The 15,172-nt window shown below is 37.1% G+C and overlaps 2 protein-coding genes across 2 annotated transcripts; one reads left to right on the top strand and one right to left on the bottom strand.

Moving 5' to 3' along the window:
• The first annotated feature begins 705 nt into the window (after positions 1-705).
• LOC132615505 (F-box/kelch-repeat protein At3g23880-like) lies at positions 706-2,385 on the top strand. Its single transcript, XM_060330107.1, has one exon. The coding sequence runs from the start codon at positions 736-738 to the stop codon at positions 1,660-1,662; it is 927 nt and encodes a 308-aa protein (XP_060186090.1). The 5' UTR covers positions 706-735; the 3' UTR covers positions 1,663-2,385.
• Positions 2,386-7,957: 5,572 nt separating this feature from the next.
• LOC132613971 (transcription initiation factor IIF subunit alpha) lies at positions 7,958-14,512 on the bottom strand. Its single transcript, XM_060328293.1, has 11 exons — positions 14,382-14,512; positions 14,085-14,265; positions 12,336-12,491; positions 11,807-11,952; positions 11,330-11,697; positions 10,753-10,862; positions 9,720-9,860; positions 9,185-9,397; positions 8,728-8,934; positions 8,366-8,454; positions 7,958-8,269 (listed from the first exon to the last, which is right to left on the bottom strand). The coding sequence occupies exons 2-11, from the start codon at positions 14,253-14,255 to the stop codon at positions 8,257-8,259; spliced, it is 1,614 nt and encodes a 537-aa protein (XP_060184276.1). The 5' UTR covers positions 14,256-14,265; positions 14,382-14,512; the 3' UTR covers positions 7,958-8,256.
• Between the last annotated feature and the right edge of the window lie 660 nt (positions 14,513-15,172).

The following is a 15,172-nucleotide window of genomic DNA, read 5'->3' as shown; positions in this document are numbered from 1 at the left end:
GGGAAGTTTAGAAATCGCTGTCTTAGATGTCCTGAATGATAGTACCACTTACTAATAAAACATAATCACCAGATCAACGCCAAAACTCTACGTTAAAATTCCACAAGTATTCTTTATTTGGAACGGTGTGAGGATATGGAGGCCACGGATTAGGGTAGAAAGTTAGACGGTAGTCAAGCGTTGTCTCGCTCTCCTGGGGGATGCTTGGTAGGTAGCCAGTACCAGCATTACTCTCGTAGTTTTTTTGTCCCAAGATTGCTGCTACTACATGTTGTTTCTTCTACTTTGGTTATCACATTATTTTGCTCGGAATGCTATTTTATGCTTCTTTATTATTTGCTGTGTCTTATTTGCTATGCCTTTTTACTTTTGTATTGTCTTCCATACTGCCTTGTTGTGTGTTACTCGAGCCGAGGGTCTTTGGAAAACAGCCTCTCTACCTCCATGAGGCAGGGGTAAGGTCTGCGTACACTCTACCCTCCCCAGACCCCACTTGTGGGAATACACTGGGTATGTTGTTGTATTCTTTATTTGGAACAACAATGGTTTCAATCATTAGGCAGTCTTCACAACCAAATGAAAATCTGTTTTGAACTATAGTTCCTATAGTTTTTTTTAAATATTTGTTCTTGGTTTTCATATATGTGTGTGTGTGTGAGAGAGAGAGAGAGCCCGAAAGATTTAAGATATTCAACTGGTGAACTACTAAAGCACTTTCCTTGTCCTATCTAGGCCATGGGAATCCAATTCGATCAGGACATAATTGTGGAGATCCTCAGCAGGTTACCCATGCAGTATCTTGTTCAATTCAAATGTGTTTCGAAATTGTGGAAGACATTAATCTCTGATCCTTACTTTAAGATGAAGCATCTCAATCATGCCAAGAATGATCGATATTCCCAAAAACTTCTTATTTACGAACGTTCTCTTAAGAGTGGTGCGCCTTCCATGTATTGCTGTCCTTTATCATCGGTTCAACTGGTTGAGAAAGTACAAAAACTTGATTGCCCTGCAATTTCTAGAAGCACAGTCTATTGTTCTTGCAATGGCTTGATTATTATCCATGTTATTGATAGTATTAATGAATGCTCCATAATTATGCTATGGAACCCCTCCACAAGAGAATCAGTAGTACTTCCAGATCCAGAATTTTCACTGGTGGTAGGTTCTTGTTTGGGATTGGGTTATGACTCAACTAGTGGTGACTATAAGATCCTTAAAATTTGCAATGGCAAAGATAGTAGTGAAGTACCTGGTGAAATTCTGGAGTTGAAAAGTGGTTCCTGGAGAAATATTGATAAACATCCTCGTGGAATTTGCAATAAGGTGTCTGGTATGGGTTCCGCTTTGGCATTTGTAAACGACGCATTTCATTGGATCGGTAAGTCTAGAAATCATTTTGAGGTTTCAAGAACTTATTCTCTGGTTTCATTTAGTATTTCAAATGAAGTGTACGGAGAGACACCGTTGCCAGAGGAAGTATTATGCTTGAAGGGCGACTTCTATGTTGGCGTTTCAGTATTGGATGGAATGCTTTGTGTTCATTCTACTTTTCCTAAGTGTACTTTTAAGTTATGGGTATTGAAAGACTATGGTGTCAAGGAATCTTGGAATGCATTCTATAGACGATCCTTGCATTTTTCAAGCCATACCAAAATATAGGTTTGCCAACGGTGAAGTGCTATTTTGATGCATACATTATCAGTACAGTTGGCCGTATTCATTGAGGACATCCAGAAGACAATTTAGATTATGTCGTACCTTGAGGATGGATTTGCTTTTACAGAAAGGTTGATCTCTCCAAAATCACTTATTTAGTGTTTGCTTATGTATGATCGAGGAACTTTTTTTCTTTTTTTCAGTTACCATGTTACAACCTCTTTATTAGTTTATCTATTGCTCACCAGTTTTTAAGTTTCAAAATTTATTACCAAAACTGTCAGTTTGCTTATTTCAGTTTCTCGGAGTATCAACTTCATTGCTAAGAAAGAAGTGGTTAACCCCATCTTCTCCTTTACTTATTATATACGGTAAAAACCGGATGTGAGCCAAACCAGTGGAACGGGAACCGGAGGAAGGAACAATGATGCGCCCGAGGCTACTCGCCCTTGACCGAAACAGTGCCTGGGCCGAAGCTGAGCAAGGGCACCGACTGATCTGCCCTCTGTATCGTTGAAACGGCCAAGCCCGAGGACTCGGGCTTTCATGGCCGTTGGTCCGCATGACCGTTGGCCCGGGTGACCGTTTGTCCGTGTGGCCGTTGCAAACGGGTCACGCGCCAGTAACGTCTAGTCATGGTCAACTACCTACCATGCGTGTGTCAGACGGCGCCGTCAGTCTAATCCCACCAAATCCGTGCAGAGCAGTCCTTTTTATTATTATTTTATTAACTCATATTGTATGAGAACCATGGGAGTGCCATTATAAATAGGGCATGTCCCCTTCCTTTAAGGGGGTTGGCTTTTTCATTTTCCAAGAACACTTGTAATAGAAAAATATATATGCAATCTCTCTCTCAATATCTGATCCGGCCAAGGCCGTTTATTTCCATTTACGTTGTGTTTCTTCCATTAAGTATTCAACATGGCCTCTAAACGTTCATGCCCGTAGCAAATTAAGCAAATCACCGTTACTAGCCGTTTTATTACCAAATACTCACACGCTTATTTTCCGCTATCAAATATATATATCAAGATCCAAGCACATATCCTATACCCGCGTACAAATTCAATTGGTTTCCCAATTTCGGGGTAAACACTTATTAGTGCTTGTGTAGTTCTGAATATGAATAATGCATTGTTTGTTCTTCAGTTGTAGTTCAGTGGAACAGCTTCTTGCTACATCTTTTTTTTCTATTTGATTGAAACTGTAAAGAAGCTCAATAGACAGATTGAAATTATGTAATTTTCTGTTATAGCGACATACAAAGAAGCTAGCCATTCTTCTACCATGTTATAGATGTGGAGGCAATTGTACCTTTTAGGGGTCGTTCGGTAGTAATGCAGGGATTAGTTATGCTGAGATTATTTCTTTTCAACTATTTGGTGTGATGTATTAAAAATAACATGCATTGCATATTTTCTTTAACTATGCTTATCCATGCATTAATAATCTTGATATTGCTAATCCCATGGTTTGCCATGTATTAGTTATACATAAGATAATACCAAATCGGGTGTACAACTAATACTTGAAGTAGTTATACATAGGTTGAAAAAGGGTACCAACAAGAGATTAGTAATACGAAAGCTAACACATGCATTATTTTCGCTAATACGTCCTACCAAATGAGCCCTTAGAGTTTAGAATACAAAAGGCCATAAAAGCTAGATACACCACTGCTAGAAATGCATTATTATTATTATTATTGTTATTGCCAAGTGATTATCATTTCTAAATTACAACTATTAGAAAAGAAAAAAAAGAAAAAAAAACTAAAAAGAAGGGGGAGAGGCTCATGACAAATCAGTAATCTTTCACATAGTAGCTAGGCCCTGTTATTGTTAAGACTCCGAGGAAATAATATGAATCCTTAATCCTTTCTGCTCTTTTTGAGTCTGTTTCACTTCAATACGTACTTGATTCACATAATGATGGTTGGAATTTATTCATCTTCATCAAGTTGAACACTGACGAATATTGTAAAGGGAAGCTGCCGGAAGAGGAATCCAAAGGGACCAGAATGGAAATATGAAGATGGCGTACCGCTCTTATTTTGGAATATGTAGTAAGCATAGTGTTTACAACAACAACAACAACAACAACAACATACCCCCTGAAAATCTCATAAAGTGGGGGTATGAGGAGGATAGAGTGTGCGCGCGCAAACCTTATCCTTACCTTGGGAAGTAGAGAGGCTGTTTCCGGTAGACCATCGGCACAAGGACAAGCAATTCAAAGCAGTATAAAAGCCATGAAACAATAGCATAGTGTTTAGCTGTTCTAAAATGTCTACAATGGTGTGCTCGAAATTATGTAATGAGTGTGTCATTATTGAGACTGACTCAACGGTTCTTGTGAATGAATCTGATTAATGGAGACAACAAATCACTGAATCAGGGGCAGATGCACAGCTATCATACCGGGTTCATCTAAACTCAGTATTTCCAATGCGGAATATAAATTTATAAGTAAAAAATTGTTAAAATTACAACAAACAATAGGTATGAATCCCATAACTTTAGGAATATAACGGGTTCAACGCTAAAATCTTTAAAGGTTGAACACATAAAATTTAAATTCTGAATTCGCCTCCACAACAAGATGATATGGCCAATCAGATATGAAATACTTTAGATCAAGCAATTGATAGCAAAAGGCAGATTTCCAATAAGACGTTGCTATAGCCTATAGGAGGTCAACTGTGAAGGGAAACTTGAAGCAACAGTAAAGTTGTTTTCGTATGACCTATAGGTTACGGGTTCGAGCCGTGGAAGCAATCCCTAATTCTTGCATTAGGATAGACTGTGTACATCACACCCCTTGGGGTGCCACCCTTCCCTGGACCCTGCTAATGCGGGATGTTTTGTGCACCGCGCTGCCCTGATAGGGAGGCCAACGGCGTTGAGGATACTCTAACTAACATTGGAGTTAGGGAGAAACAAGAGACCATCTTCACTGAGGCTAGCTAACATTGGAGTTAGGGAGAAACAAGAGACCATCTTCACTGAGGCTAATTATTTCCCTAGACAAGCCAAAGGCCACACTAAAGAATGATCAAGATGTTCTTCCAAACTTTAAAAATAGAATTAAGAACAACCAATTTAGCTTTGACAATGGATATCAGTTTCTTAGTCTATTTTTGCATTAGCAATTATGCTTTAAAAATGTTAAATGCTGCAGAGCAAGTCATTACCTTTCCTATCAATTGTTTGACACTCCCTTAAAAATTGAGTAATAATTTGTTTTATCAAATCACTCATATGCGTTGAAAATTTAAAATTAACTACTACTTCCTCCGGTCCATAGTAAAAGTGTCCACTTAGTCTTTTTCACACCCGAAACACTAACTCCTAAAACTTGTTTTCGGGTATTTGACTATCCTTCCTTAATAAAATGATATCATAGACAACAACAACAACTATATACCTAGTGAAATCCCATAAAGTGGTGCCTAGGGAGCGTAGAGTGTACGTAGACCTTACCCCTACCTCGAGAGATAGAGAGGTTGTTTCCGATAGACCATCGGCACAAGAACAAACAATTTAAAGCAGTATGAAAAAAGAGAATGCCCAAAGTAAAATATAAAAACATAGAAGGGGGTGGAAGTGAAATAGAAAATTGGAATAATTTAAGAGAATTCTTAGGGATATGTAAATAAAGCTAAATATGAAAAAATAAAGTTAATTCCTTCTTGATTATATACGAGGACACTTTTTTTGGACCAAAACAAAACGGCTAAATGAACACCTGTTATGGACCGGAGGGAGTAGAACTTTATGTAGTTTTATTTAATGATAAAATTAATATTAGAAGAAAATAATAAATCTCTTTTAATTTATTAAATCAGATAAGTAAAATTAAAAAAAATTAATATAAGGAACTACTCCGTCCGTCCCAATTTATACGAGGGTTGAATTATTTGGAAAGTCAAACAATTTTACTTTGACTCAATTTAAAATATAGATTCTTCGAGTATTTTATAATAAAATTTACATATTTGAAAACTACATAAAATTAGCAATATAAATCCGTATAATTAATAATTCAAAATATATGAAAATAGTTTGAGAAAATCATAGTTAAAAAGAGTTGTTTGACTCTTCCAAATAGGTCAACCCTCCTGTAAATTGAGACGCATTGGAGTAGTAAAAAAAACTGCCAGAAACCCTTGCTCCAAAGAAAGATGACGCAAAAGAAGAAGAACAAGTCCAATGTTTATGTGGCAAAATTATTAGCAAAGAGAGAATCCAATCTTTTCATAGCGAAATACATTGCAAATAACAAAAAAAAAACGCTAATCTTATCAGTCAAATTACTAGTATTAGCAATGGAGAAAAAGCAACACCAAAGTTTAATCAGAATTCAGTACCTCCTGATCAAATTTGTAAAGGTATCATCTTTCTTTCTTGGGAAAGTTTACGAATATGTCGGCATCTAGTTTACCAAACATGACCGAAGTACACTGCTTATACACTTCGGCTTTATAGGTAGTGTATTAAGTATGTATATTACGTGTATATGCTTGTATAGTATATGTATATTTAGTATAAACTACACACTAGCTATACAGTCTATACATATTTTGTAAACTAAATGGACGAATGGTTTTGACTGTAATTTTCCCTGCTTTATTTCTGCTGCTTTATGTGTGTGTTTTTAACGGATCAGCTTGTACGCACCTCAATTTAGGGCCCGAGGTAGAAGCACGGATACCAGTTCAATAGTACTTCCCTATCCATTTTATATAACGACGGATTGGGTATGACGCAACTAGTGATGGACTATAATATCCTTGCTGTTAACCTGCTCAACTATTATTTTGCTGGGGAAGCATCCGTTGCAATTCTCTCGCTAAAAAGTGGTTCCTGGAAAAGACGTTTTAATTATCCTGCCGGCATTCGCTGTGTGGGTGGTTGTGCTATGTATTCCTTGGTATGACTGAGACACTTTTTTTTTTTTTCCGAAGATCATGTAACAACCTCTTACTATAATAAGTTCATCTGTTGCTCTTATTTAATATAGTATTTGATTAATCCCCTCTCTTATCTATTATTGCTTGTGGAGTAATTCCTTGGTTGATTGATCGTTAGTTTTGTGATTTAATTTTACTCTTTTGAGTTGTGCTCCGGCCTTAAGTGCAATGGTATCTTTTTGTGGCTGGGATATGTAATCTTTTCGATAGATGAGAAAACCACATGTGGTAAGAAGATTTATAGATTGGGGTTAAATTAATTATATGCTTACCCCAAGTGTTCAGTGTATTGTTGGTTAGTTTTGGGTTTAGTAACCAAAATATAACTACTTTCGCCGTTTCACTTTGTTTGACACTATTTTCTTATTAGTTCGTTCTAAAAAAAGAATGACATATCCTTATACTTCTTTAATAAACAAGAAGCTTTTATAACTAGATGGCATGATTTGCTTAAGATCAATACCTCTAGGCTCTATCCCATGTATATTAGTTTTAAGATTACAAATTTCAAAACTTTCCTATTTTTAATGTCGTTTGTATAAAGTTAAACTATGACAAAAGTTGGGGGTAGTACTTTATTGATCATTCACTGACTATGTCTTAAGTGAAATATTATATGTTCAAGTTAATATTTCAAGCCCGGACTATTACACTGAAGTGTAAACTTTACTTTGTAAATGAAAAAAGAACCAACTAAACAACAAAAAGTGATTCTACCGATTGCTACACTAAATTTTAAACGGAAAATGCTCAAATGTGTCATTGAACTATAGAAAATGGCTCATTTATGCCACTTGTCAATAGTTTGGCTCATTTATGTCATCGTTGTTACCAAAATGGTTCATCCATGCCATTTTTCATTAATGCCGATTTTATAATATTAGATATAACATGTAACCTCCAATTAGAGATCCACATCGTTTAATTAAACCAGCACAAATTAAATCCTAAATTAAACTAAAACCCGACCTATAAATTTATGGTGATTTAATTAAACGACGTGAATCTCTAATTGGAAGACAAGTATCGTAAGATATTATTGTAAAACCGACGTTAATGAACAATTGACATGAATGAGCCATTTTAGTAACGGCTATGATATAAATGAACCATATCCAATAGTTCAATGACATATTTGAGCTTTTTCCGAAATTTAAATAATATGTCAAATTAGTTGGGTTTTCTCCAGGAAACGCCTTTTAAATACTACTCTGCATGCAATATTTTGCCTACTGAATTGCTTAAAACTCAACTAATTGACATTATCTATAGTGATCGTTGCCCACAAAATATGATATATGAGATGCAGTTAAACTACACTAGTATAAAAATTCTTTACTTGTATATAACATACCTTCTATCATACTAACTTGATTCAAGTCACATTTTCGCCTAGGAACACATCTATCTACGAGTTTATCCAACCCTTCGCACAGATTTTTTGCCATTTTCGGCTCATTTGTCTACTGCGACGATCATTCGAGACTATTACAAACAAAGCAAAGCTTGCTCATTGTATAAGGTTTTAAACGTCCAACAAAACACAAAGTTCAGTTTCTTTTCCAACCCCTTATATTCTCCCGATCTCAACCAATTTGTAGCCAATGATATCTTGGTTTGCCCTATTGATTTGTCCTGTACAAAAGAGTTGCGCAATACAACTTAGAAACTAGTACAAAGTCATGGAGTTGCCAACGTGCACACAACATAGACATCAAAATAAACATTCACCTCTCTCGTAACACGACATAGCTACTTCCTGAAGCAGTCTTCTGTATCTTGGAGATCTTCCTCAATACGTCGGCAAAAGCAGACTTATCCTGCATCAATGTAATTAATGCAGTCACGTACGGGAAGGAGGAACCCACAAGAAGTAAAAGGAGTTCTAAAACTTGGCCGACATGCAGTTACGCTGAGGATATCTAATTCTGCTCTACATTTTTTCGGATGCTTATTCACAAGATCAACTCAAATATGACGATCTCAAGTTAGGAAATCTTGTATTTCAGGCTTTCCCTGCATTTACTAGCCTAAACTATATGTCAGTGAGCCACAATGGGCAAACCTATCTCTAACACCCAGCCTTGTCGTACCTCTTTACATTTCAAACGAGATTTAAATTGGCTGACAAGATCCTGTGTGGTCACTGGTTTTCTCTGCAATAGAACAGCTCTAATCTCATCTTCAGTAACAGGACCTGTGGCAGTACTTGGAGCAGTTTTGGAAGAGGTCGATGCACCCTTTGGGAGAGCACTGTTCTTTGCAGTAGATGGAGTTTCATCTTTCCCAGGTTTCGCATCCTACAAAATGTGAAGAGAAGGAGATCAGCAATAATATAATAAGAGAAAGCAAATAATTCCTCCTTAGAAAATCAAGGAGCTGGTTAGTTGTATCAAAATATGGTTTTGTTAAACAGTACAGGGGTAGGTAACAAGCGGTTTCCTACGTGAGTGCTAAACTTGACTACTTGAGATGCCTTGATAGCATATTATTTTAATGCTAAGTACCATATCATGATAAAAGCAAATAAATATCATAGTAATCTCATACCGTCTCTGTTTTCACTTTTTTCAGGGGAGCACCATTAGTTGGTTTTGACTCATCTCCATTAGCTTTTCTTTTAGTCTTAGCCGACTTTGAAGCTGGAGTTCCACGGTTGGATCCAGCAGCAGCTGGTTTCGAAGGACTGCTGGTCTCAATCGGTTCTTCTTTAGGAGCTTCCTTCGGCTTAGGGGCTAATACGGGTGAAATATCCTCTTCTGCCTGATAAAGGCGGAAGGGGAAAAAAACACATCTTAGAGAGAGGGAAAAAAACATACAGTGAGAAAACAGAACTACTTCCTGTCAAAATAAACAAATGGAGAAAGCAACCAACTTAGAACAATCCCAACCAGGATGAGAAAAATAGTGTAAGGGCCCAGCTGTCACTTTATGAGAAGTTAAAGAGCCCACTTATATGCCCTAAATGTATTTATTCTCTTGGCTGAGATAGCAAATACAAAAAGAAGAAATAGTAGCTGTAGCCATCAAACACGAAAAGTAAAAGAAACCTTCACTTAGCAACCAATAATGAATCAAAACTTACATCATCATCATCATCATCGTCATCTTCAGCATCTGATTCATTCAATCCATCGGCTTTTCCAAGCAACTTTTTCAACTCTTTTCCAGATTTGCTCAAACCCCCTCCTCCCTCTTCTTCACCTTCATCCTCGTCATCATCGTCCTAAACCACACGGAGAATACGAGAGGTCCACAGCCATAGGTAGAGAAAGAACGTTAATGCACAAAGTAGAAAATAAAACCCGAAAACACTTTCTCAATGCATAGACCTACTGAATCCCTGTCCAAGTTACAAGTATTATTCACATATATGATCTCAATTACATAGAAAGGTGAAGCTCCTTCTGGAAACAAAATGTTATACCCCAAAACTTTAGGGACCACGAACAAAAATTTTACGGACCACGAACAAGTGCAAATGTGCACTGGTTCTTCTTCAAGGGCAATCTTAGTATTCATAGAAAAGGAAATTCTACTGTCTTCATGCATAACAACAGAAATACGTCTATTTACACTTTAATCTGAGCTGGGCAAGGCTCCCTACTTCCTATTGGCAACAAAACCACGCCCAAGGCCAGAAAAGAGATTATAGACTATCTTTTATGTATGATGATCTGGATGGTGAGGGAGCCAATTCTCAACTTTACTGCTATGTCGATATCTGATTCCCTTGATGGGGGTAGTTAACTTGCATGGCACATCATGAAAACCGTTACGTTGCACATTTGCAGCACCAGGAAAAATTGCCATAATATTTTCTATTTTTCCTAACTCTTCAAGTAATACATTTCGTAGGATGTTAAAAGTTCTTTAGTATGGTGAAAAATTGTAATCTTGAGAGAGTCCATTCTCAGTAGGCAGTAACAAAGACTTCAAACTTCCATTTGTTTGCCGGAGTAAAGCAAAAGATACAATAAATATATGCCACTGGCTTTTCGTATATGCTAGTTATCCAATAAATTTTACACACCAAATACTTGCTACATAGTCCTGCTGGTGCAGCATTATGTAAAGTTATTTAGTATCAGAATTTCAAAGTTCCACAAATAACCAACCTGCTTAATCTCAGGAGGAGCAGGAATTTCAGGCACCAAATCCTCCTCACGATCAATCCCAACAGCTTCATCATCATCCGTAAAAATCTCCTCATGCTCCCAGTCATCCCCTGGAAAGAAATGAGAGCTCTTTAGCAGAAACAAAAGAAACCTGACAACAGAAGGTGGTCAAATGGTGAAGAAACAACCTAATGCACGAGCTAATCTGCGCCCTCAAGTTTCAGAAAATAAAAAACAGAACCAAAGATGAACGACGTCCCACTCTAGAACAAAACAGCAATTATAGACATTTTTCTATTAGAAGTCATTTCTAGTTCTTGCAACCAGAAAAGAAGAAGAGATAATTGTGAACTGCAGTAATCCGTGGACACTTAATTTACAAGAAAACGAAATAAACAGTTTCAAACAATGATTTCAAAGAGGAAAATCCCAGGAGCGCCTATAATGCTAGGTGAAAGCTCAGCCGGAGAAGAATATTGGGGTTTCCAACATAACCATTTAGAATGAAAACGCAGATCATAGATTACTAGATAATTGGTCGAATCTGCAACGCATTCTAGGAAGAACAAAGTCTTACCTTTTTCAATATCATCATCATCCAGGTCAAGATCGCCCCCTCTAGGACCCTCTTCATCATCATCGCCTCTTTTGTTGAGTCCCAACCTGTTTTTCCTAGCAGCCTCCTCTTCCTCATCTTCATCCCCATGGTCTGACGCGTTGCCTTCGTCCTCATCACCAGAAGCTTTCTTACGCCCCCTTGTCCCACCAGATCCACTTTCTTTGTCATCAAATCTTTCTACTTCACCAAAAGCAGCAGGTCCATTATTTGCTGCTTTCATCATCCATCTCTGGTACCCATCTGCAGTTTTTCTTCTATTTTTCATTTTCTCTTCTGCTTCCTCCAGAGTAAGTTGCTTATATTGGGCAACTTTGTTGAAGTTATACCTAATGATTAATATAAAAATAAAAAAAAATGAATAGATGCAAATCCAAAATCTACAAGAATACCTTATAACGTCAAAGCTACAGAAACAGCAAAAACTAAGATGCTTACCAAGAACCAGCGGGAATAGCAAATAACTCTTCACCCTGCATCATCAGTAGATAATATTGTGCTGACTGTGCTCCCTCAAGCTGACCATGGAACTGAAATTGGCCAGTTTCATCCTCTAATAGCCATGGTTTATTCTTGTACTTTTCCTGCAATTCACAAAAAAATAAAGGTCATAAATGAACCCATAAGATCCACCGCTGAAGATCACATTTGACAAGAATAGAACAACAGGCATACCTATGATCCAAGATGTCGAGATTAGTGTTTTTTTTTTTTTGGGGGGGGGGGGGGGGGGGGGGGGTTAGATTGTTCACAGAAAAGACGCCCTTTTGATAAATAGAATTTGAAACCTCCTATCTAATCTAATCACAGTTCTCAGGCTTCTGCATAAGAGGCTTCATGGAATAGGGTGTATGATATCCCTTCACAATCAAGCAGATTTTCGCACTTGCATATATATCATTGAAAATAAGCATAAGGAGACATGGCAAGTGATGCAATGAGGATGATACTACTAAATATTTCATACCCGCAAAGTGTCCGTAACTTGACGCCCTTGCAGACCTTCTTTTTGTAAAGTCCATTTACTGTCATTCTTCTTTTTTGAAAATTTAGGTAAGCCTGAAGCAAATCTAGCAATGAAATAATTCTTGTCATTGCTGGAGCAAGCCCGAACGTTATACTCCTGCACATAAACATGACTTCAATAACCAGAGTCTTATACCCAATTTTGCACAAAGGATAAAGTAAAAAATGCATCACATACAAAATCTTTCATGAATTGACACACATTGAATGAGAAAATTTCAGTCAGCACTAGCTATCAAAAGTGTGGTCTGACCAAGCGTCTAATTGATATCATTAACACGATTAAGATGTTCACTTAAATATTTAGGACAAAGGTAGAGCAAATCAATCAATTCGGCATCAGAAAGATAAAACTTCAATTCAGCAGGCAGCGGCAAGCACATCCTAAACATAGAGCCCGTTTGGATTGGCTTATAAGTTGCTTATAAGCTGTTTTCAGCTTTTTTGAGTGTTTGGCTGGCCAGCTTAAAGTCATTTTGTGCTTAAAATAAGCTCAAAAAAATAATTGGGCCCATTTGACTTGGCTTATCTAAAACAGCTTATAAGCCAAAAAAAATAAGTTAGACTACCCCAACTTATTTTTTTTAGCTTATACGCTGCAAACAGCTTATAGGCATAAGCCCATCCAAACAGGCTCTTAAGGTTTTTTAACACACTTTACCTCTTTCATCTGCTAAATGTATCAGCCTTCACAAAGTTAATATCAGTCATGCTCATGATATAATTGCATTCATCAACTACCTTATCCAAAATGAAAGAATCAAAAATAGACACCTTCCTTCATCTTTCTCCAACACATAAATTGAGAAACTAGAGCCATTTAATAACAGAGCTTAAATCTGCTATTTCTGTTCAGAACTTTTGAGCATAAGGCACAAAAATGAGTGCAATTGGGCCAGTTTTTACTTAAACAAAACCATTCAGCAGGGTGTGAACATTGAATATTTTGGAGAAGTAGAAAGGTATAATCTTAACAAAAGTAAGAACGGACTAGTTCACGCATTAAATCAATATAAGCTCAAGACAAAACTGTTGATACTAGTGTGGCAAATAGTTACGTTTAGCAAATGAGAACATAATAAGGAAAACAAGGATAAAAGAAACAACCAACAGGTTCGAGAAGCAAAGGATGAATATAAGAAAGTATAGGGTGGCAGAAGCTCTTGATCTTGGGGGGAAGGAAAGGAGGAAAGGATAATGTGCTTGGGTTAAATGATATAATGGGATACCCGCAAGGGTGGCTCAGTTGGTTGAGCATGGGCCTTTCATAATGGAGGTCTTAAGTTCAAAACCCCCTGCCTACCACAGCAGGGGATTTTGCCTTCCGGGTCGAGCTCGTCGCACGGGTCGAGCTCGTCGCACCGGGCTTGCCTAGTGCGGGTTACCTCTCCTGTGTGGTTTGCAAGCTATCGCACAGGAGCTGAGTTTACCCTGTGCGCACGCACCCGAAGGGTAGCGGCTGCGGGTTCCCATGTTATCATACTTTATTGTTTATAGGAAAACAAAACGTGAATCTGTCTTTATTCAACAACAGATGAAGCTTTATTTTTATCAAATGAGTGCTACAGAATAAAAAAAGTGTCAACCTACTTGGATTAAACATCAACCATTAAATTGGGACGCAAAGAGTAGTTACTATACACATAAAAATTTAGCAGTCATAATAAAGTTCAATATAGAAAAAACATACTCGAATCAATCGCGTAATAGGAGTGCCACATTCGTAGCATTTATCGCGTGTTTCAGCCATGTTTTTACCACAAGACAAACAAAGAGTCAAATGCTTGCATGAACTTCCATACAAATCTGATGACGAACCGCACCTGCTACATGAAGGTTTCAGTATCAAATCAATCGACATTTTACAATCCCTGCAATCAAAAAAAAAATCATCACAATTAGGGTTCCATATAAGCGAAATAATCAGACTTAGGGTTCCGTATAAGCGATTTGATTTGGGGAAATTGATTAAGTAATTGAAATTTACCGTTAATTTTGACTGAGTATTTGAAGTTTTTGTTTCAATTTTGTTTTGTTCGTTTATTGATTGATTTTTCGTTAAGGATTTGTTCGTTGTATTATCGAAGAGGAATGAAATGGTTAGAAATGAAAGGGAAAAGCGGGTATTTATAGATGGAGGGATTTTCTGGTTTTGTTATGATGAGGACCTCAAGTTTGGGAAACTGCTATTTTGACCCGCTGGATTTTGGGACCTTGCTATTCCCTTTCTAAAAATGTTTTTTATTTATATAGACATATTAATCCGAATTCTAATTTAATAACTTTTATTCATAAGTGTACTTGTTCGGATTTCTTACGTGCGGAGGAAATGAGAAAGGCACTTTTTGAATGCACCAAAAAGACACGTTTTGAATTGCGTCTCTCTATTTCACCTTTTAATTGTCTATAAATTTAAAGGTCTTGCCCCATATTTGATACTATGAAACACCGAAAATATAAGATACTCTCACTTCATTTTTGCAAATTTCTACATCATTCTTTAAAAAGAAAAAGTAAGTGTCCCAATGTGTGGTTTGCTCCGCCATTTGAGTTCGTCGAAGTTCCGTAATTTGTGTTGTCGCTATCACAGAAGCGTTTTTTGAGTCTATTATGAGATGAACTAATCCAAATACCTTGGCAATAGTGAGGGGGTTAAAATTACTAAGGACACACGAGAAAATTGTGGGTTTGGGAGATTTTTATGTTTCTTATGCTTTTCTGATTTACTACTTTGAATAGTTTACTAACAGTGCCTGCCAGATACGATACGTTGATATG

The sequence above is a fragment of the Lycium barbarum genome, chromosome 10 (assembly GCF_019175385.1).
Source record: "Lycium barbarum isolate Lr01 chromosome 10, ASM1917538v2, whole genome shotgun sequence".
NCBI classification, from domain to species: Eukaryota; Viridiplantae; Streptophyta; class Magnoliopsida; order Solanales; family Solanaceae; genus Lycium; species Lycium barbarum.
This window is presented reverse-complemented; position numbering and strand designations above follow the sequence as displayed.

Excerpts from the sequence above, each read along its gene's own strand:
- LOC132615505 (XM_060330107.1), top strand. The coding sequence starts at position 736 with ATGGGAATCCAATTCGATCAGGACATAATTGTGGAGATCCTCAGCAGG.
- LOC132613971 (XM_060328293.1), bottom strand. The coding sequence starts at position 14,255 with ATGTCGATTGATTTGATACTGAAACCTTCATGTAGCAGGTGCGGTTCG. Across the intron at positions 12,492-14,084 it reads CTATTACGCGATTGATTCGA|GAGTATAACGTTCGGGCTTG; the intron begins GTATGTTTTTTC and ends GTTTATGTGCAG. Across the intron at positions 9,398-9,719 it reads ACGATGATGATGATGATGAT|GCAGAAGAGGATATTTCACC; the intron begins GTAAGTTTTGAT and ends CGCCTTTATCAG.